Source organism: Lytechinus pictus, chromosome 13 (genome assembly GCF_037042905.1).
Source record: "Lytechinus pictus isolate F3 Inbred chromosome 13, Lp3.0, whole genome shotgun sequence".
Classification (NCBI taxonomy): Eukaryota; Metazoa; Echinodermata; class Echinoidea; order Temnopleuroida; family Toxopneustidae; genus Lytechinus; species Lytechinus pictus.
In genome coordinates this window covers 8,586,541-8,608,608 of record NC_087257.1, presented here as the reverse complement: position 1 = coordinate 8,608,608, position 22,068 = coordinate 8,586,541, and the positions used below count along the sequence as shown (strand labels likewise).

The window sequence follows — 22,068 nt, the reverse complement described above, 5'->3', positions numbered from 1 at the left end:
ATTTGATTTTGTTTCTCTATTTCACATGTAATTCTTTTTTATTCTTAAGGTACAAGCATAATAAAACAACAAATACAGACAACACCTTCCTTATAGCTCATAGAACTAGCACATTATTCTTCAGTTCTTTAATTTCTTTCCTTTCTTTTCAAGTTCATGAAAAGTGGTATACTAGTTGCTTGCAACTTCGGCAGCCTGTTACACAAAGAGTTGAATTTAAATGCTACTAAAAAAAAAATCAAGCATAAGTCCCAAATATGCTTGCTATATTGGTTGAAATCAAGTAGTATTGATTTTAGGATTTCCGTTTCATTTTTCTTTTTGCAACAAACCCAGACCCATCACCAAAGGCAGCACCATGGGGATGGGGGGGGGGGGGCGGCTGGTATGGGGCGACTTCCCTCATGATTTCTCTCGTAACAAATATAAAGCAATGAAATAAAAATGAGGGAAAAGAACAAAGAAGAGAAAGAGCATTCCTACAAATAGAAAATGTTAGGAGAACAACAATTAAACCCTGTGCACCATGAAAACCATGAAAAGTCATTGTTTTTATGGTCTATATACACTGCCAAATCGCCGGTGTTATTTTAACAACAGCCTGGTATCTATATCGGAAAACAACTGAGAAGTGTTGAAACAACACCAGTTTAGAATCAAACCGATACTTGTTTTAACACTAATTGGTGTTGCTTTAATGCCTAATTGGTGTTGCTTTAATGCCTATCTGGTGTTAGCCTAATGCCAAACAGGTGTTGTTTCAACACCTCTCTGGTGTTTTCTGATATAGATACCAGGCTGGTGTTAAATTAACACCAGTGTTTTTGCAGTGTAATGCACAGGTTTCCCTTTGTCATATCCTGCACTGTGACATCATCTCAAACTACTATATATCAAAGATAAGTCGCCGGGTTATAACACCCTTATTTTTCTCTTTGAGACCTCCCCCCCCCCCCGGTCACCCTTACTTCAATTCACCCCTTCCCCCAAAAGTGCTACCCTCGGCTTTTCAACAACCAACACTAACTAATTAACTTAGTGAAAGACACGATGTAACAATCCTGAATGGAATACACCAAAATGTATGATATATAGAATGAATTCACAAAATATTGGCTTCAGTATATCAATGTAATATCTTAAGTTCAAGAACTTCAAGTGCAAAATATATTTTCATTAACAACATCTCTGTATATATACAGTAATTGAATTTAGAGAGGACGGCCACAGAAAGTATTTTATACAAGAGAAAGCTTCATCATACAATATGAAGAGAACATACAAAACAAAATTTATTTACAAATTTCTATTCACATTCAATTTTACCTTGAAACACAAACAAATAACCCAGTGTCAACTATTGAATCATAAAATTAAAAAAATACTATGCAAGCTATCCTAGATGTTTTCAGAGCCTGATATATATATATACATTAAGCCACGAAAGGGAGTGGGGAATTTTCATATTTATAAATATCATTCTTTGGACACCAGTGATTGAGCTTTACTAGGTAGGTGTTTCATAAAGCTGTTCGTAAGTTACGATTGACTTTATGAATGAATGGTGATCCTATTTTTTGGGTGAAAACTGTGTGCACCAAATGGCCAATTTTCATTGGTGTTGCTTTAGCTCCTTAGAATTAAGGATCACCAGTCGTTCATAAAGCAGCTTGTACAAGTAACTTACGAACGAACCACTTTATGTAACACCCATCAGAACTTTACTAGAATCTTCGCTGAGGTGCACGCCGCATGCTGACCACTAGTAAGCATTTTCATTATATCAGTACACTGTTACATGAAAAGAATCACAATCATTATCAATTGTATGATCAATAGTAAATAGGCTTTGTTTGCCAAATAGTAGTGGCTTATATCAATCGTAAGATCATTTGTATCTTTCGTGTAACAAGGCACCAAAGAAATTGACACTATGACAGTATAATTTTTTCTTTTCTTTTAAATAAAAATACAAGCAGTGTATTAACACATTGAACATGCATGTTTTGGGTGATGTTCTCCCACGCCGTGCTCTATAATAAATATATATTTTTTAAAGATATATAAAGTATGGAATCATTGTAACGAGTGCTGGACTTCTTGCCGGAACTTGCTATGGGTTTGGTACTGCAAACATTGCCATGAATGAATCAATTACCTGCAGAATGAGAATTGGAAAAAAAAAAGAAAATTAGAATTACCTATCAATATTAGTGATTCTATTCCCTTCTATCATTTTGATTCATATGATTATCAGAAGTAATTCATTTGGTTTATTTTCATTCGGTCCAATATCTGCATGGTCTAATTGCCATTTTGTCCACTCATCATTTCGTCTAATAACCAGTTCATCCAATAGCCATTTAGTCCATACCATTTGGTCTAATTAGACTAAGTGTTTATTGGGAAAAAGGAATGAAAATAAAACGAATATTAGACCAACTGGTTATGAGACGAAATGGTCATAGACGAACTGGTGATTAGATGAAGTGATGATTGGACCAAATGGTTGTTAGAGGAAATGTTGATGGATAGAATGGCATTAGACCATGTGGTGAGTGGACGAGTTGGCAGTGGACGAACTGGCAATTTACCATCCATTTCTCTTCATTACAGCGACAACAGACAAAACATAAACCAAATTCAAGGCACAGACACAAAAGCTTACTTGATTTGTGCATTGCAATATGATTACATATTAAGCAAAAAAGAGGATTCAAACATGCTATTTGAAAAAAAATTACGACAGACAAACCTGATTGTCGGCAAACACCAAACTGATAATTTCACAATGACTTTGACATTCTATTGTTATATATAATACACCAAATATAATTTTGATTCTAGTGGTAAATCATTTCTGTATATATATCATTTAATGGGGAAGGGGGAATCAGAATCATATATTTGACCAACAGACTGCTACAAACATAAAAAAAAAATAACTGAGAACTTGGGAGAGAAAAAAAATAAAATAAAGTATATGAGGTCAATGACAAGGTGTAGAAAAAACGCCTATTTTATAGAATTATGGTATTTGAGAAATATTATCTTAAAGGAAATACAGATTTTGTTTGCCACTGGTCAAGATAACTAGTCAAAGAAAATTAAGAGTGGTTATGGGTAAAGGGGGTTGTTGGTTTGCAGTACTGATTACATTTATCAGTAAAAAAAAATGCATGTTAAACTATAATTTCAAATGGTGTAAATATAGCATATGTATATAGAGTGAATATCAAAACTTTAATATTAGTTTCATAGTTTGACGGTGAATAAGAATACATTCATACAAATATCCTTTGCATAAATAAAGAAAATAGCTCATTTGACATTAGAATGAGTTGCAAGTACACTTTGATTAAAGAATTTGTGCACCATATCAATCAATGCCCATAGACTTCACTATTCAATATTGTGTAGTTATCAAGGCAACTTGTTGTTTATCCTTTTTAAGTGTGACTTACACATAAGGGGGGGGGGGGGTTATGTCTTTTTAACCCCTAGCTATGCACCAAGGTTAAATCCCATCAAAATCCAGGCATCAAACAAAACCAAGGTCATGCCAGGCCATGCGGCCTCCAATGCCTGCAGAAATGGCCTTGATGCCCTTTCAAATATTTGTTTTGTAAGTGCCCCTTTGCCTGTACATGGCCTTGGTGCCCTGCAGTAATCCAGTGTATAGGCGGTTTCAAACCGCCTCGATCACAAGAATCCCCGTTAAATTAAGAGAACATTTTTAGGCTAAAAAATACCCATTAATTATTCCTGCATTTCACACCGCCCCGAAACATACCCTTCGGGATAAGTTCCTGAAGTTACGAGCATGCGCAGTATGGTCTGTATAAGAAGGCAAGGCGCGAGATTCAAAATCACTAGCCCAGCAGCCACCCACGGCGCCCGCGCCCAACCATGACGAAAGAGCTCCGTTTGATAACACTATACCCCTCTTCTCCAAGTACGAAAACCCTACTGCCCCAGGCATGCAATGTAAGTATCAAAACACCTGTTTCTTGACCTCGGTCCGAAGATAACACAACAGCCCGAGTGCGGTCCGGGAAAACATGTCGCCATTTTTTATTCACTTACTTCCCTTATTTCGAGGTTGATTTTCTTTGTTCGAAATTGAAAATGGGCTAGCATTGAATTTCTGAATACAATATGCCTTTGAAAAGGTGATTAAATATCGAATACAATAATTTAATTCCGAAGGTCCTTCTACAGGCAGAGAAGACTTACGTAATAGCACAGCTGTTGTTATCATTTCGTCCTTGGCTCAACGCTCATAATCTGGCCTGTGGGGATTACCTGGCCAAGCGGGGTTGATCAGGCGGGTGTTTCATAAAGCTGTTCGTAAGTTAAGAGCGACTGGTGATCATGTCTTGCGGTAAATGGTACAACTGGCGATGATCACCAGTCGTTGTTAAAGTCGCTCTTAACTTACGAACAGCTTTATGAAACGACCCCCAGGGCTTGGAAATGATGTTTTAGATTTTCAAACGCAAAATGGGGTGAAATACCGCAGTTTGCAATCCGAACTGCGGTCCGTTCCCAAACGGGGGTAAGACGTAATGACGACACGCTGGGCTAAAAGTTCCCGTAAATTGCTTTCACATTGCCAAAATACCTGCGACCTTGGAAAAATCCCCGCGAAAGTTCTCGTAATTTCGCCAAGTACCTACTATTTAGCGGGTATTTTTTTTCGGGGATATTACGCGTAGTTTGCTTTCACATTATCAAAATACCCGGTATTTTCTGATCGGGGTAAATTTCCCGATCAGAGAATACCTGGAACTGACGAACTTCGAGGCGGTCTGAAACCACCTTATGTGTATTGATGACCTTTTTAATGGCCTTGGATACTCCCCCCCCCCCCTGAAGTGAGCACTGCCTTCCCTTTCCTTTAAGTGCCATTAAAAAAAATGACCTTGCCTCTTTGAATTCTTAATTCGAGCCCTGAAAACCTACAGCACTTAATGAAGAATTTCCCACGGGTTCCCACCACCCTACGATCATAGGTTACCACCATACATACCAATTATTTCAACTCTCTTGAAAAGTTAAAGCGAATCGAGCAAATGTGATTAGTATGCATAATCAGTGTGATCGATATCATTAATTTCTATTTTATATCATTTGCAGCATCCGATGTTACACATAAGATAATCATTCAGTTACATATTATAAGATGCAACATAAGGGCAAAGTGGCTTATTAAAGGCATAATTCTTAGGAGTTGTTGCAGGAAAATATTTGCGATCAATTTCAAATTCTGATGCAAAATTCCAATTGACATATCTATTGAAAACAGATAAAATTATTTTTTTACCGTTTGTAGCAAGAAACAGACAAGCAATCAAGCGAACATTTGCAATTAATCACCAGACATATGCGATAGCTCAGTCGGTAGAGCGGGGGTTTCGGATTCCGGTGACCCGGGTTCGATTCCCAAGTGGTGCGCTAGTGCCCTTTGGTAAGGCATTTATCCTCATTACCAGGTCCCTCGGAGAGGACCTTAAGCCGTTGGTCCACTGGTTGCTTGCTCACAGGCATTCGTGCTTTCTTAGCAGTCAGGTAAAAACAACCTCGATTTGACTCAAAATTGACCTGCAATTGATTGCTATTTCTTGCAACACCCCCAACAGGTAGACATTGACATTTCTTGCAAGGTCACAAAAAATAAATAAAAGGGAAAATGAAAGACAAGGGAAAAACATTTTTAAATGGTTCCATCACCCCCCAAACAGATTATAGATGTTAAGATTACAGATAATTTGTTTATATAAGTTTAGTAGCAAGCATCAGGTCTAGGCAGGATCTGGGAGGGGTCTGGGTGGGGCTTGACGTGGTCTCAGAGGATTCTTGATCACGAAAAGAAACATGATACTCAATGGGAAGAAAGTAAATACCATGAGACCACATGTATATTTGCTGGCCTCCAGATACATAATATGGTAAAACAAAAGCCTTTAGTTTAAAGGGGAAGTTCACTCTGAAAATAACTTGGTTTTTAACTAAAACAGAATTTTTTTTTTAATAATTTAGAATAAGTCTGAGGAAAATCCATCAAAGAACGGGAAGCGTTTCATGAAAGGACTTGTCAGACGTTTTATCCGACAAGTCCCATTTTATCCGACAGTTACCATAGTAACGTTGCTTATCAGCCAATCAAAATCAAGGAAAGATGTCAGATCTGACAACATGTCGGACAAAAATGTTGATGAAACGCTCCCCAGGAGTTATGAATTCTGGAAGTTTTCAATTTGTAATGTCATATGTGTGAAACATGCAGCTCCTAAATATATCATGTAATGTAAATTCCATGATACCATTTTTTAAAATGGAACATGATGAGTAAAATATATTTTTCTTATAGAACGAAGTATGAAATGAAGTGCCTGATGATATATCCACTGAACACATTACGTCAAAGCCCCGTTTGGAGAAAGACCGCAGTTCAGATTGCAAACTGCGGTTCTATACCCCATTTTGCGTTTGTAAATCCCAAAATCATTTCCAAGCCCAGGGGGCCGTTTCATAAAGCTGCTCGTAAGTTAAGAGCGACTTTAAGAACGACTGGTGATCCTTTCTCGCACGCTAGATCTTCGCCAATGGTGTGTACCATTTACCGCAAGACAGGATCACCAGTCGCTTTTTATTTACGAACAGCTTTATGAAACACCGCCTGATCAATCCCGCTAGGCCAGGTAATCCCCGCTGTCTCAATTTTACCTCCACAGGCCAGATTATGAGCGTTGAGCCAAGGACGAAATGATAAACAACAGCTGTGCTATTACGTAAGACTTCTCTGCCTGTAGTAGGACCTTCGGAATGAAATTATTGTATTCGATATTTAATCACGTTTTCAAATGCATATTGTATTCAGAAATCCAATGTTAGTCCATTTTCAAGTTCGAACGAAGAAAATCGACCTCGAAATAAGGAAAGTAAGTGAATTAAAATGACGGCATGCTTTGCTCGGGCTGTTGTGTTATCTTCGGACCAGAAACAGGTGTTTTGATACTTAAATTGCTTGCTTGGGGCAGTTATGGTTTGTCGTACTTGGAGAAGAGAATTGATTGAGGGAAACTGGGGTATAGTGTTTTCAAATGAAAGGTTTTCGTCATGAAATAAAATTTATTCAATTTTTGAGAAAGTGGCGGGAATTCATACCACACAACAAATGAGCGCTGCTAGTCTGTGACATCACAAAATCAAACCCATAACTCTGTTAATTCTATCATAAATTTTCATCAAAACCTTCACCAATATTTTTTTCTAATTTTTCTGCTTTTGAAAACCAACTCATCAAATAACAGGGTGAACTTCCCATTGAATCTCAATTGATTTCAGTCGACAAGGCTTTGATGTTGACCACCACGACCCATGTGTGATAGATTAGGAGGAAAAGGGGAGGAACTGAATCTCTGGAGCAATTTTTGATTTTTTTTAAATTGATCAATGGAGAATTCTAACTTCAAAGTCGATGTTAGTGTTAGAGTATTTTTAATTTTTAAACAACACTTATATGTATATTATTATGATTAGCAATATGTCTTCCACATGTCTTTGAGAAATAATAAGTATATTTGATTGGGTTCATATGTTATTGATGGCATATTTTGATATTTATTTATGCAAATTAGAATGAACAAAAATAAGAGAGAGAGAGAGAGAAAAAAAGATATAGTGAAAAGGAGAAAATACATAGAAGTACATACTTTATGTATTACTTTTACAATTATTGCCAATAAAAGCATCAGCAACCACGAGATAGTGCCATTGGACCAATGAAAAATAAAAAATCCTTTAGCAGATGGCCACTGAATGACAGCTTTTGCACCTTTTAAAAACTTGCAAGCACCTTTTATATAGCAGTTAAGTCAGAAAGAAAATAAAAATTGAATGCAGTTGTATATTATATTGCAGGAGGAAAAGCAGCAATATTAAAATTTGACAGACTTCAAAGCCGCAACAGGAAAGCTAGGTCCAATAAGTCAGCCAGGATTTATAAAAGCATGAATGCCAGCCAGCCAGCAAAAGGAAGAACGAGATTGTTTTCCCACCGGACACAGCACTCCCCAGGGAGTGGCTGGCGGGTTTTTCCTTGGATCTCCGCTGTACAACATCCATTATTCGAGTGATATCCTCCTCGCTGTCATATTCATCATCGGAAGAGCAACAATCCATATGTCGGTGACTCTTATGAGATAATTTAGGCCTTGGTTACCAAGGAAAGAAAATGTGAGGTAAATTCTATTAGATATATACTCTACACATGCAGGGGCGGATCCAGGATTTTCCAAGGGGGGGGGGGGGGTGCATATTTTTACAGGAAACAAATAACATCTCCTCCCCCAAAGAAGGTCTTCACTTGCAACTCATGCTGATTTATATCAGGAAAATTTTGAAAAGCAAAAAGGTCGGAAAGAAGAAAAAACAGGTCCTCATTTACGTAGACGACCAATTACCCTAACAAAAATTTGAAAAAAACTTTTACAAACAAACAAAAAAAAGGTCGTAATTTGCGTGAGCACAATATTTGTTATGGCTTTCAACCTCTCTACCTGGATCCGCCACTGGTAACATGATCTACATGGATAGTGCATATAAATGTACACAACAAATATGCGATGAAACGACTAATATGGAAGCATTATAAATCTACAATGTATAATAACAATGACATACATAAATGTAAAACAGTATATCAATAGTAAAAAAAAAAAATCTGTTTAAAATCTAGTAGAATTGAATTATCCAAAAACAAAATATTTATAAAATCCTGAATTGTTTTTATTGATCAACAAATGAAAAAAAAAGACAAAACAGCAATCCATCATTTAAAAAAAAAATCCTTGACACACCAAACGCTATGTATACCGAAATGCCCGATTAAAACAAGATGTGAACATGTACAATCCTTTCACCAACATTAAAAACGAGTGTGTCAAACAAATATGAGCCACAAAGCAAGATTGAGTAGACGATTCTTAATGAAAGAGCTCTTTTAATTGTTTAAAAAAAATAATTTTTTTTTTATATTTTTTATATTTTGTACTAAGGGGAGCTCATGAAATTAACATTTGCAACATTGCAGTTTTCTAGAACAGGACTTAATAACAACTTTATCATATTTTCCATGGAGTTGGATTTTAAACTCTCCTTTTCTGCATAAATTTTTATACCTCTTTCTTTGATTTTCAAAGCAGTTTCCTAGAACAGGACTTAATAACAATTTTATCATATTTTCAATGGAGTTGGATTTTAAACTCTCCTTTTCTGCATAACTTTTTATACCTCTTTCTTTGATTTTCAAAGCAGTAATATTATTTAACTGCCTTATATCTCTGATTATTGCCTCTCCACGCTGAATCGAGTAATATTTAATTTGAAAGAAAAAATACCTCCTTAACTTTCTGCCAAATCCATGTCATATTAAATGAAAGCAACATATATTTGAAATATTTGCTACAACAAAACAAGGTCTTTTCTCTGCCACGGCAAACAATTTTTTCCCCAAAAAATTTGCAGACATACACGTACAAAAAACACCACCCAAATAAATAATGAAGTGTCTCAAACACATCACTATTCTATCTGTTGATTTTTTTTTATATTATTGATTGTATAAATTATTTCAGTAATAGAGTATACTGATAGAAGAACAGAAAAGGGCAGTTTTTAATGGGAATCCTAACAAAATGGCAAGACTTTATAACAGCAAAAAAATTAATATGTATATAATTTTTTCAAATTACAATCACTATACTTGTGGGATTGGATTTTCAAAATGGTAGTATCTAGAAGGATATTGCAGTGAAGGGTAATACTAACTCCAATGTCTGCCCCTATAAAAATAATGACCACATTTTCATCTTTTTCGAAATTTGTTTCTCATGTTTTGCTTCTAGGAGAACCCATTCACTGGCATTGATGTTATATTTTCCATTATATAATATATATATTTCTATGATAATTTTTGTTCAAACTTCATCATTCTGCTTTCCGTACAGTTTTTATAGAAATCCTTTCTTTTTAAATACCAAGGTTGGACTTCCCAGTGAATATAAGCACATATTGAATGCACAAGTTGAAAATTGTGTTATCGATTAATAAAGATGCCTATTAGTGTGTGATATTGGATATATTATCATGGTTAGAATTAAGATATATGTAACAAATGAATTTCTAAATAATATTTTAAAGTAAAAATTGGCACCGTGTAGTTCCATAATGATTGAGCAATGGTCTTACCTCGAGTTTCATTTAAAAGTGAAATACTAGTCATGTGGCATGAGTAAACAAATCAATGGAAATCATGAATGCATTTGATGGACAACATTCACATCATGATATTCAAAATCCTTGCTTGAAACTTCTTTTAAACACATACTGCCCTGATTTCACAGACATTAATTTGGCAAAAAAAGTTTGTAAAATTACTTACACTTTTCTCAGTTTTCTGATTCGTGAAATATGATTCATTTTCTAAAAATCTGGTTTATCTTTAAATGCTTCTTGTTAATAAAACATCCATATTTTTTATCCTTTTATCACAATCAATTATTGATGGTTGGACTATATATCTGGTTAGTGGGTCGATAATTAGAAATTAATTCCAAGACTTTACAACTTTAAAATTTAAAAAAGGGTAAACATTAACTTTCCCCTACTCTCCAACATTTGTCTGCTATGCTAAGTTTAAGTATTTCGTTACCAAGGTTATTCCTTTCATCTGACCAATCAATCATACGACAGCCATGCAAAACCTTTCACCAACCCAAGCAGCTTTTATCCACTTGGTCTACTAGCAGATGGTCTAATTCTTGGATCGTCTGAACAGTGGTGAATCCAACCAGGGGCCCATTGCATTAAAGTCACTATTTTGGAAACTTTGCTATCACATGGTAACTTGCATGGAATCCTTAATTCTGATTGGCTTTCGAGCGTCATTACCATGGTAGTTACCACTGGATTGGTAGTTACCATAAAAGTAGTGTCCAAGAAACTAATGTATCTTTTCTTTTATTCAACTTCAAGACTTCAAATTTTAACAGTATGAAGAAGAAGAATTGCTCTTTCTGATGAGCTTTTTTTCAATTTTGGGTTTTTGGAGACTAAATTACTATTTTGGCTATTTACAGAGAACCTTACCTGGCGAATTATTGGTCACATGTAGACTTAACTGTGCCAGACCAATTGAATATTAGACAAAATGGAAAAATGGGGTAAGTGGTAATTAGACCAAATGGTAAGAACTAGACAAACTGGTTGTAGACGAACTAGAATTAGACCACGTGGGATGAGGAATAAGTGGAAAGTAGACCAAGTGGGTGTAGACTAAATGCCAATTTACCACCAGGGGCCCGCAACACAAAGCGTGCGTAGCAATCATTGTAGAACATTTTTCTACGATTGATTGCATTGACAACAATGTACAATCAATCGTAAAAAATCGTGCCTACGATTAATCGCTAACTTCTGTGTATCGGGACCCGGAACTCCCCCAAACAAAAAAGTTAGCCATGAACGACAATGAAGGATACATAAAATGTGAGAAGCTTGACTGGATATTTGTGAGAAGCATGACAGATACAGCGAAAAAAAGAAAACTCATTTTACTGACTCTGGAAACAGAGGATCCTCCATCATCCGTCGTTTGCATGCCGCCATGAAATTCTCGCAAGTCTATTCATTAATATTCAATGTATCGAGGTATAAAGATAAGGTGAAAACGTTAATATCGAGTAGGGTTAAAACCAACTGTGGTAAAAGATACACATCCTTAGTTGTAATCCAAACTCATGTTATCTACAAAAAGCTTTGCAACTGATTGAACAATTGCTTTTTAAATCTTAAGTGAGACTGTACACAATGCAATCAATCATTAAAATCTATTTTGTGATCAATTGCTTAAACCTTTTTGATGCATACCCCTGGCATGGTATTAACAACTTCTAAAAAAAAAAAATCTTAATGCAACATAAATGATGTTAAATGAAGATTGTTCTATTTCTATTCGAACAAATCTCAATTCAATGTTTTGACTTTTCTGAATGCTATTCAAATGTCAATTTGACGTTCAGGGTCAAATGCTTTATACAGGGAAAGCATATATGGAACATGTATGTGATATCCTCTATGCAGTTGGCACTGTTAATAGAGATTGGTGTCTTTCAATTTCCTATTACAAGCCTTCACATAAGATAGCTCACTCATAAAAATGACAGAAAATAAATGTAAGTATATATATTTACTGTCAATGTTTCAATCATCCACCAATTACAATCTGAGCAACTCTAACAATTTCAAGTAAATTCATGTAGTCAATTTAGTATAAAATCATGCAATCAAACTATTAATCATATACTTTTAAATGAAGGTATTGTTTAAGAAACACATAAAAATGTGGAACATATTAATCAGTGCATCACTCTATCTAGAGAGAAAGGTTTTGATATTTTTAAAGGACAAGTCCACCACAACAAAAATTTATTTGAATAAAAAGAGAAAAATCAACAAGCATAGCACTGAAAATTTCATCAAAATCGGTTGTAAGTAATGATATTTTCAAGTTTTGCTTAATTTCACAAAATAGTTCTACACACATCCTGGTCTGTGTGCAAAATGAGGCGACTAATGATGTCACTCACTATTTCTTTTGTATTTTATTGTATAAAGTATGAAATGTTCTAATTTTCTCCTCATTGTCCTTTGAAACAAAGTTTGATTACTCTCTGAACAAGTGCAATTACCATTGTTTTATCATTTTATGGTTCAGTCAAGTTGGTCCTTATTGTCAAATCTGTGAAACTTGAAATATTGTATGATTAATAAAAACAAAAGAAATAGTGAGGGGACATCATCAGCTATCGCATTTGCATGTCACCGAGATGTGCATATAACTGTTTTTTTTTTTTACTATGCGAAAATTTGAAATGTCATAACTTTCTTATTTTACATCCGATTTCAATGAAATCTTCAGTGTTATGCTGTTTGATTTTTCTCTAGGCCTATTGATTCAAATCAACTTTTTCTGCAGTGAACTTGACCTTTAAGGTTCACAAAATTATGCAGTATTCTTAACTACAAGATACTTATAGAGAAATCAATGAATGTGAATATATCTACTGTCTAAAAGGTGCAGTGTCTCTATTAATACTAAAGATATTTTTCACTCATTAAAGTTGCTATAATCTATAAAAAATAATTATCAACACTCAACTCACCCTCTGTTCCGGTAAACATGTCCCGAAGCATTCTAGGAGTAGCGGCTCAGCATATACGGATGTCCTGAAATCTTGATAGGACAGCTTCCCGTCGTGATCAATATCCTGTTAAAAAATGAGGAAAACATCATAAAAATAAATGATATTTTTTACAGTCATTTCATTAAACAATTTGATATTGGGGTTGGGATGAAATTATATTGCTTTAACACATTTAAATGAAGTTGGACATCGAATTAATCTCACTTGTTTGTTGAACTATCAATAATGTCATTTGGACTGTTTCCGCTCTCTCAGATTAGGCGTTTGAGCTACATTGGGTGATTTCAAGTCCAGTTGGCCTTGGTGTTGGTGTTGAAATTTAGATTGCTTCCCCTAGCTCCAAAACTTATTGAGAGTTTGTAAAACTGATCCAGATCACATTATTGACATCTCAACATCTATTGAGAGACTTTTTCGGGACCATCTTCATTTTGTTTGGTGTTACAATTGTGCAAAAATTGACCAAACACCAACACCAATAGGTCAACACTGAACTTGAAATCACCCGCTGTATGTACAGCAATCTACATATGCTTCCAACAACAACACCAGCTTAACGCCAAAATTGAAACCATGCACCCGTTGTCATTGTCATTGCACCTCGGATAGGACACTAAATGGAGGTTCAGTGTAGAGGAAAGACAAAACCTTTGCACATTAAGAACTAATTGCACTATTCATGTCATTACATCAATCCTTGTTAGAGGACGACCGCTTCTCAGATTTTGAACTGCGGTTATATACCCCTGTTCCAAAAAGCCTCGTTAGAGGATCCAAGATATTTGATTAAAAGTGCTATTAACCCTGGTAATCCCTCCTACGTAACTTTTCATATCCGTATGCAAGCCTGAGCGTTGAGCCAGGGTTAAACGATTAACAGCAGCTGTGATAATATGTAAGAGCAGCTCTGCCTGTAGAATGAAATTATTGTATTTGATATTTAATCAGGTTTTCAAAGGCATAGAAGTCCAATGATACTTTGTCTCCAATTTTGAATGACAAAAATTGATCCCAAAATAAGAAAACTATTAAAGAGAATGAAAATGATGTGATAAAAATAAAAATAATGTCTGCAAGAAAGAAAGGAAGGACGAGACACCTAAGGGTCACAGTGATCCAGTTTGTTTGCCGCACAGGCAACTAGCGTTCAAAAAATAAATCAAATACCATTTTCTTGATGAGGATCTCGACCAGATCTTTGATTCCCTCCTCAGGGTCTTCCTCAGTCGGTTGCTTCACCATTGATGTCTTTAGAAGATGAAACATCTCCTCTCTTGAAATATGGCCATCGCTGTTAAGATCATACACCTGGAAACAAACTGCATAAAACAAATTTAACACATTAGAACCAAAAATTAACCAAGTAAACCAAACACAAGATTTGCATTGTCAAAGGAGGGGTATATTGTTAGCTTTTAAATTTAATTTACACCCCTAAAATGAATATAATATCAAGCAGATAATACAAGATAAATATTTTCAAGGGAAAGTTTAACCACTACTGTTTATGTTGTCAAATTTTGATTTATGCCTCTAACCAATATTTAGTACATAATAGACAAAATAGCAATATCTGATCACCATTGTGACTGATTTAAGGAAACACAGTCATGATCTAGTAATGAATTGAAAGTGTGGCATGTGCTGCTAAGGAAATGAAATAGGCTTAATGCATTACACTTCTGGATAATGGAATCTGTTCCTGCTGAATTTCAGATATATTTATTCAATCAGGCATGGGGTTATGCAGTTGTACAAAATAGAAAAATGAGTTGCTCATTCATATCTAGATGAAATTTTAATTGTAATAATCACATTATTTTGGATGGCTCAGAATGGGATTGGGATACCTGAAATATTCCATGAAATCAGGAATATCGAACAAATCAACGAAGAGAGGACAAATTGGCCCTAACAAGTGGAATGAATGTTCCTGGTATCATCAAATATACCTGGTAACTCATTATACTGAGCAATATGGCACAATACTGCACAACAAGTTTGGCACAAAAGCCAATCTAATATTGGTTAATCAAGCAATATGCTCTGATAAATGTCAGAGGCAGGGGCGGATCCAGGATTTTCCAAAGGGGGAGGCACAATTTTCCAAGGAAAATTTGGCAAGCAAAAAAAAAAAAAAAAGAAGTTTCTAAACCAAGAATTAATATTTCGTTTCTTCCAAGAAAAATTTGACAATAAAAAAAGGAAAAAAAGGGTTTAAACAAAAAATTAAGGATATTTCGTCCCCGAAAAAAATTAACAAGCAAAAACAAAAAAAGGTCTTCACTTTCAAAGGGGGGCACACTTCTGTTTTAACGGCATTTTTACATTACAAACCTTAGTTTTGCTTCTCAAACGGGCCGGCTGTGCCCCCCCCCCCCCCCCGGATCTGCCAGTGGTTGATATTGAATTTATATTGAATATCAGCCCTCTAAATTTGGATTGCTGTTATTCCAAAAGGCAATTTAGAAAGGAAGTTCTTACATCAATACTTACATTGAATTTTCTCTTCCAGGTTTCCTTCCAGATAGACGGAGAGACCTGATAACCATTCATCCTTGGAGATGCAGGCATCGTTATTCTTATCAAATGCTCTCAAGACTGTCAATAAAATACACATTAATAAATGTCAATCAAAAGCACTCCCAGTGGTCCTGTAATGTTCTACGCAAAAAGAAAGTATGGAGCCAGGTCAAACCATTGTTATCATGCAGTTCATTCCTTAAACCCCTTTTTTTTTCTAATCAGAATGTGTCTCCCAGTGCCATTGAGCTAACGTACAGTTTATAGTAAATGCAACAAGAAACTCATCATTTCAACTTTATATAAAAATACTTTGAAGGAAAAATATCCCCTCCTGGCTTCTGACAAGAAAGTAGTGAATTACCCAGTGACATGACATTTGCTCTTACACATTTTCTCTAGTCTGAATGTCTCATAGTACATAGGTTTAGAGTTAGGATTGTAAAAAAGGCTTTGGGTTCAGACTTCGGAATAATGTAAAGATAATGATTAGGGTTCATTTAGTGTTAGTGGTTAGATTTTATGTTTTGCTTAACATGCAGATTTTCCATCGGGAGCGATAGTCGCCAGAGCAAAGGTCATGGAGCCACTTATCCATCTTGGCCTGTATTCTGAAGTCGGGTTTAACTTAAACTCAGGTTTAAAGTTGTGGTTTAAGTATGGGAAGCCAAAAGTATCAATTTTTTTATTAAGTTAATAAGTTGTATGTTTCTTATGTTTACTGTGCTCTTTCCTGATTCATTGATGGTGAAGAAATAATCTTTTTATACTTCCTAGACAATTATGAATGATTTGAGAGCCAAATGAGCTGAAGTATGATATCTCTACTGTTAGTGATTTATGTAACAATTGGCTCTCCATACTTAAACCACAACTTTAAACCTGAGTTTAAGTTAAACCCGACTTCAGAATACGGGCCCTTATCTTTAAAAGCAATAACACTCACCTCTGTCCATTATAACATCATCTGTCATCTTAAATATTGAGTGAAGCACGTCTCTAAACTGTGATCTATCCAACTTTCCTTCTTTCAGGGTACCGATATTCTCTTTGGTTAGATCTTTGAACATTTTTTCAAGGGACTCTCTCGATTCTTTTAGAACTGTAAAAAAATACACATGTAACTTGTAAAAATAGAAAAGTGTGAAAATTTACAAAAATGTTTGAAAATTGTCCCGAAAGTACCTTCACTCTGCTAGGCAGTTGATAATGGACATAGCTTTAGATGAAGTTGGACCAAATGATATACATTGCGTCCCACAAAAAACGAAACCGAGGTTTAGCGATGATTTGTCAACTTAATAACAAATAAAATAGACAAATGACCTATCATTGTAAAGCTTAGAATCTCTGTCTTCTTTCAGATGGTATAACATACAAGATTTCTCATCCATGCATGAGTGAGTAAAAACAATTTGAAGAAAGGATAGCAAAAAATCATTTGGCGAGGGGGATCAAAATTTAAAAAAGAAAATCTCATGCCTAAAAAGTTCAATATCTGCTATTTAGTTTAATAAACATCAAGTCCACCCAGAAAAATTTCGATTTGAATAAATAGAGAAAAATCAAACTAGCAAAATGCTGAAAATTTCATCCAAATCGGATGTAAAATAACTAAGAAAGTTATGACACTTTAAAGGAGAATGAAACCCAAAATGTAATACCACATAATATCATTGATAAGTAAATGATAATCAAAATGAATCCACTTATACCCATATCCGATTTCCCAGAGTGGAGTACCACCTCTTCAAAGTTAGACTTCTTCACGTTCAAAGTCTCTGAATGGAGATCGCCATTGTTGCGAGGTTCGTTCAAAATTGTGACGTCTGCGACGTACAACTGCTCTCGGTACTAGCTTCCATGTGCAGCTAGTCACAGGCTGAAACCAACCCCGAGTTCGCATAATATAGATACTTTTTTACAAGAAATAAATATAATATACACATAAAAACACTTGAAAATATTATCAAAAAGCTATTCAAATTATTCTATGGTTTAAAACACAAATTGATGAGTTTTGATGAAAATGTTTACACATTTATTTACTATTACCAAATTGGCAAATTTGACAAAGCTAAATTTGTACGTAGACAGTATATACAGCCGTCCCCGGCCGCCCACTCATCACACGTATTGCGAAGTTAGTATTATAAGCCAGCACCGTGAACCGTGTTTGGCAGTGGATTTCTATCTAGTGGGTCGCGCGTGCTGGGATCTTCCTCCTGGTGTCCACAACACACGACTTCTGTGGCTTGATTTTTCTGTGCGCGGCAGCATGTAATGAACCCTTGAGTGCCGACCGCCGGCCCACGAACCGAGTGATCGTGTTAACTGTTATGTTGGAAGTTTGGTTGTCTATCCCGTTTGAATATCGTTAAATTGTTAATTGTGCTATTTTTCTATATATCTAACGTTGTTTATTATTTGTTACCGTTGATTTTAAGTAAAACAAAACTTATCGGACGTTTGTATTGAAATAGAACTTAGTCAGAAGGCCCGAGAGCCTACGACTTCGAGTCCCAATACTCGGCCGAAGAAATCGGTAAAATGCTCGCTACGAATAACATCATTCCTCGTGAATTTGGAAGAATTGTTGTATTTCTCCACCTTTAGTGCAGCCACTCATTTTTTTTTAGAGATTTCTGGCCTCTTCTGCGGATCAGGAATTTGGCAAAAGCTGCATTTTGTGCCCCTTTCTGACCACTCTGGCCCATGTATTTTATGCTAGCAATCAAAGGCGAGTGCTGAGGTCGGACACCGAGTTGTACGTCGCTGACGTCACAACCCCCCACGGAGATATAGGGAGTATGAGCAAAATGGCGATCTCCACGGGTCTTTCAAATATCAAAATATTTATAACTTTGACTTGGCATATCATGGGAAATAGGAAACCGTTCTGCCTCATTTTAATTTTATTTTAATCAGTGAAATGTAATCACTTTATGATCAGATAATAAATCTATCCTTTCATTTTCCTTTAAAGACTTTAAAGTTTTACTTATTTTTCACAAAACAGTGAATGATACGCAAAACTCAAAATCAAAATTTCAAACAGTAGAGGTGCACGGCCAATATTGGAGACTGTCTCCAATGTGGGAGATTATCTCCAATATCAGAGACTTTTGTAAAGAATTTGGGTATCCAATTTCAGAGACAGTCTCCAGTTTTGGAGACCAATTTCCTTTGTTTACATTTGCTGCAAAAGGATTACCTTGGAGGCAAATAAAAATGTGATAAGCAGATTCCTCATGAAAAATTACCCCTTTTCACCGTCTACTTTAAAATTCACCGTCTACTTTTGTTTTGATAAGGATTTTTGTTGTCAATCACACACAAAACAAATGGGCTTCTGACCTCAGTGAGACAAAATTTTGGGTGGAAAAAATCATGCTTTTGTTGGTGTTGTTTCTTTTGTCCTTTTGCAAAGCAAGTCTCCAATGTGGGAGATTGTCTCCCCTATTAGTATTAGTATTGGAGAGAGTCTCCCATATTGGCCGTGCGCCTCTACTGACACTGACAGTACTGTCAAATGAGAATGATGATGCCTCACTCACTATATAAGTACCGGTATTTTGTTTTTAATTTTATTGTGTGAATTATACAATATTTAATTTTTTTTATTTATAAATCCTCCTGAGTGGGGTATGGTCTCTGGAGCTTACAGCATCCCGCAGCCTGTTTGTTTGCGGGGATGTTGTTTTTGCATGCGGCAAGCCGGCAAAGCCAAAACGCTTGGGCTAGCCCACTCATGGGATCAATGCATCTCGCGTGCGAAGGATTCATATGCACATGGTGCACGCGAATTTTTCACACCCTTTTTACTAAAATAACTAAGCCATTCCTTTTAAAATAATGTTTCTAATTGTGCTATGACACTTACCGAACCATATGGATCGTTTCTTGTCTTCTCTTTGGTGTGTTTTTAAGATAAAAAATGCATTTTCTCGTGATCTTCACGTAGATACCGCAGGGTAATTGTGGTTGTAAACTTTTGCTTAAAGAGCTAGAGGGCGCGCGATATTATTCACAAGATGTTTGTTTACGACGGTTCTGCAGCTTGTACTGCTAGCTGCATTTTAGACGCTCAGCATTATTTTCCTCTTTCTGTTTTTTTTTTTTTGCTGTCAAGCGGTATTTTCTATTGTAGCGCCATCAGCGATGATGAAATGTAAAGAGTCGCCTTGAAATGAAGAAAAATTATGTCACATTAATTCGTTAGTTTGTTTCCTATTTTTTTTCACTTTTTTCTTCTTCCTCATCTATGATCAAAGGTGAATACCTTTTTTTGATATCTGTTCTAAAAGCTGGACATTTTAAATATTTTGTTCAAGTAAATAAATCAACAGGATAGTAATCAAAATGCGATAGAGCTGCCCGAGCTGAAAATTCTGATACAAGGACTTGAAAATAAAACATTCTGAGCACTTATTATAACCATGATGAGGAGACCTATATATATATATATATATATATATATATATATATGTGTGTGTGTGAAGTTATACATGTACTACAGCTTTGGCAACTCTTTTATTTAAATATTGTGTGACGTTGTATAAGCGCCTTTGTATAACAATTAAAAGGGTAGGTCTATTTACCTTACAAATTATGCGAGCGCTGAACTTTTGGACATTTAAACCTCAACAAATGGACATTTTTTAAATATGAACAACATCATAAATGTCACTTACAAAAATGATGCCAGCGCGAAGCTCGCGCTTAGAGTTTTTGATATTGATGACAGGACTGTATCTAAATGAAAAATAATGCGAGGGCATTTGCGCTTAAGATTTAAATTTGGGATTTGAAAAGTCCGACAGATTACCTATACTTTTAAAAGAGGAATGACCTCCAGAATTCAAGCGCGAAGCGCCAGTAGATTTATGTTGAAGTTTAGACCTAGAACAGGGACGTTGAACCTTTATAATCATGAAAAAGATGGTATTTTTATAAATAAAACATGGGAGTCTAATTTTGTTTTAGTGTTAATATTCAGATCTTCAAACTTGACATTTTCCTATCCCCTTCATTATCCCCTCTCCTTCTCCCTTTCCCCATTTTCGTTCTCCCTTCTTTTCTTCTCTCCCTTTCCCTTCCCTTTTTCGCTTTTCCTTTCCCTTCTTTTCTTTCCTTTCTCGCTCTTTCCATTTTTCTTTCCCTCTCCCTTCCCCTCTTCCTTTCCTTTGTTTTCTTTCTATTTTATGGTCTCCTTTTCCCTCTCTCTCCTCTACCTTTCCCCCTCCCTTTTCCTTTCCCTTTCCCTCTCCTTTTTTGTGCAAACATATAAAAATACGTGAAGGATATGTTCCTCTTCTGTTTTATACTTTAACAGAAAACATTTTGTTCAACCAAATTATGATTTGTATTTCCAAGTTCCATGTAATATTTTCATTGGAAAATCTCTTAAAGGTCAAGTGCACCCCAGAAAAAATTGTTTGAATAAATAGAGAACTATGTTGATTTTTGGTACAATTTCCTATTATGCGCCGACGACTTGAATCGAGAATGTTCGATAGGAAAATTTCGCATTTCGATTGTTGTTTGCGTAATTTCCACCGCAGTACGAAGGATGACTAAGGACGGACCGAGCGAAGTATCCTGGTTGAGATTTGGAGGTAAGCGATAAAAACACTTTAATAAATAATTTATAATTGCTTTTTCATAAAAACTTGATCATACGATCAAGATTAACATAGCGGACAAATATTGAAAGGTTTGGCGTAGTTTAGTCCCTCACATTCGTGTGATGAATGAAAACGTCAAAATGCACTATGAAATCACATGTGTTGTGCGAGGTTAGTAATACTAACCTCGCATGTTGTGTGAGTGGGGCTAGCCTAGGGTCCGATACGGTGCCGGAGCTCTGGGGAAGGTATCGGGCCCGGCCCCAGGTCGGGCGCGTCGCAGGGCGCAGCTCTGCCTCACTCAGGTCGGAACTTCCGGAAGGTACCGAATAAGTTTGGCCTTGGGCTAATTAAATACCTAATACTTACAGTGGAATTCTTTTGCCTGATTTCCAGCATTCTTTTTACTTCCTTTCATGGTGATATTTATTCAAAAGAAACCGATTTCCCTCCAAATTAAATGGTATAATGATCTAGGACGGTACAAATTCGCGGGGTTGTTGACGATAAAGCTTCACGTCTCTATGCATTTTGCGCATGCGCTTGGGCAAAATGTTTTCTCTATTTTCTTGTTATTAATTTTGTTATTATATTTTTATCCTTTTTAGGAAAGAAAAAAAATAATTTAGTGATTAAATAAATATCAA

At 35.7% G+C, this 22,068-nt stretch overlaps 1 protein-coding gene across 1 annotated transcript; it reads right to left on the bottom strand.

Moving 5' to 3' along the window:
* Position 1: 1 nt before the first annotated feature.
* On the bottom strand, positions 2–21,977 carry LOC129274967 (calaxin-like). Its single transcript, XM_064108648.1, has 7 exons — positions 21,791–21,977; positions 16,741–16,896; positions 15,768–15,872; positions 14,439–14,590; positions 13,230–13,334; positions 11,627–11,688; positions 2–2,158 (listed from the first exon to the last, which is right to left on the bottom strand). Exons 1-7 carry the CDS (start codon positions 21,837–21,839, stop codon positions 2,155–2,157), a joined length of 633 nt encoding a protein of 210 aa, XP_063964718.1. The 5' UTR covers positions 21,840–21,977; the 3' UTR covers positions 2–2,154.
* Positions 21,978–22,068: the final 91 nt, after the last annotated feature.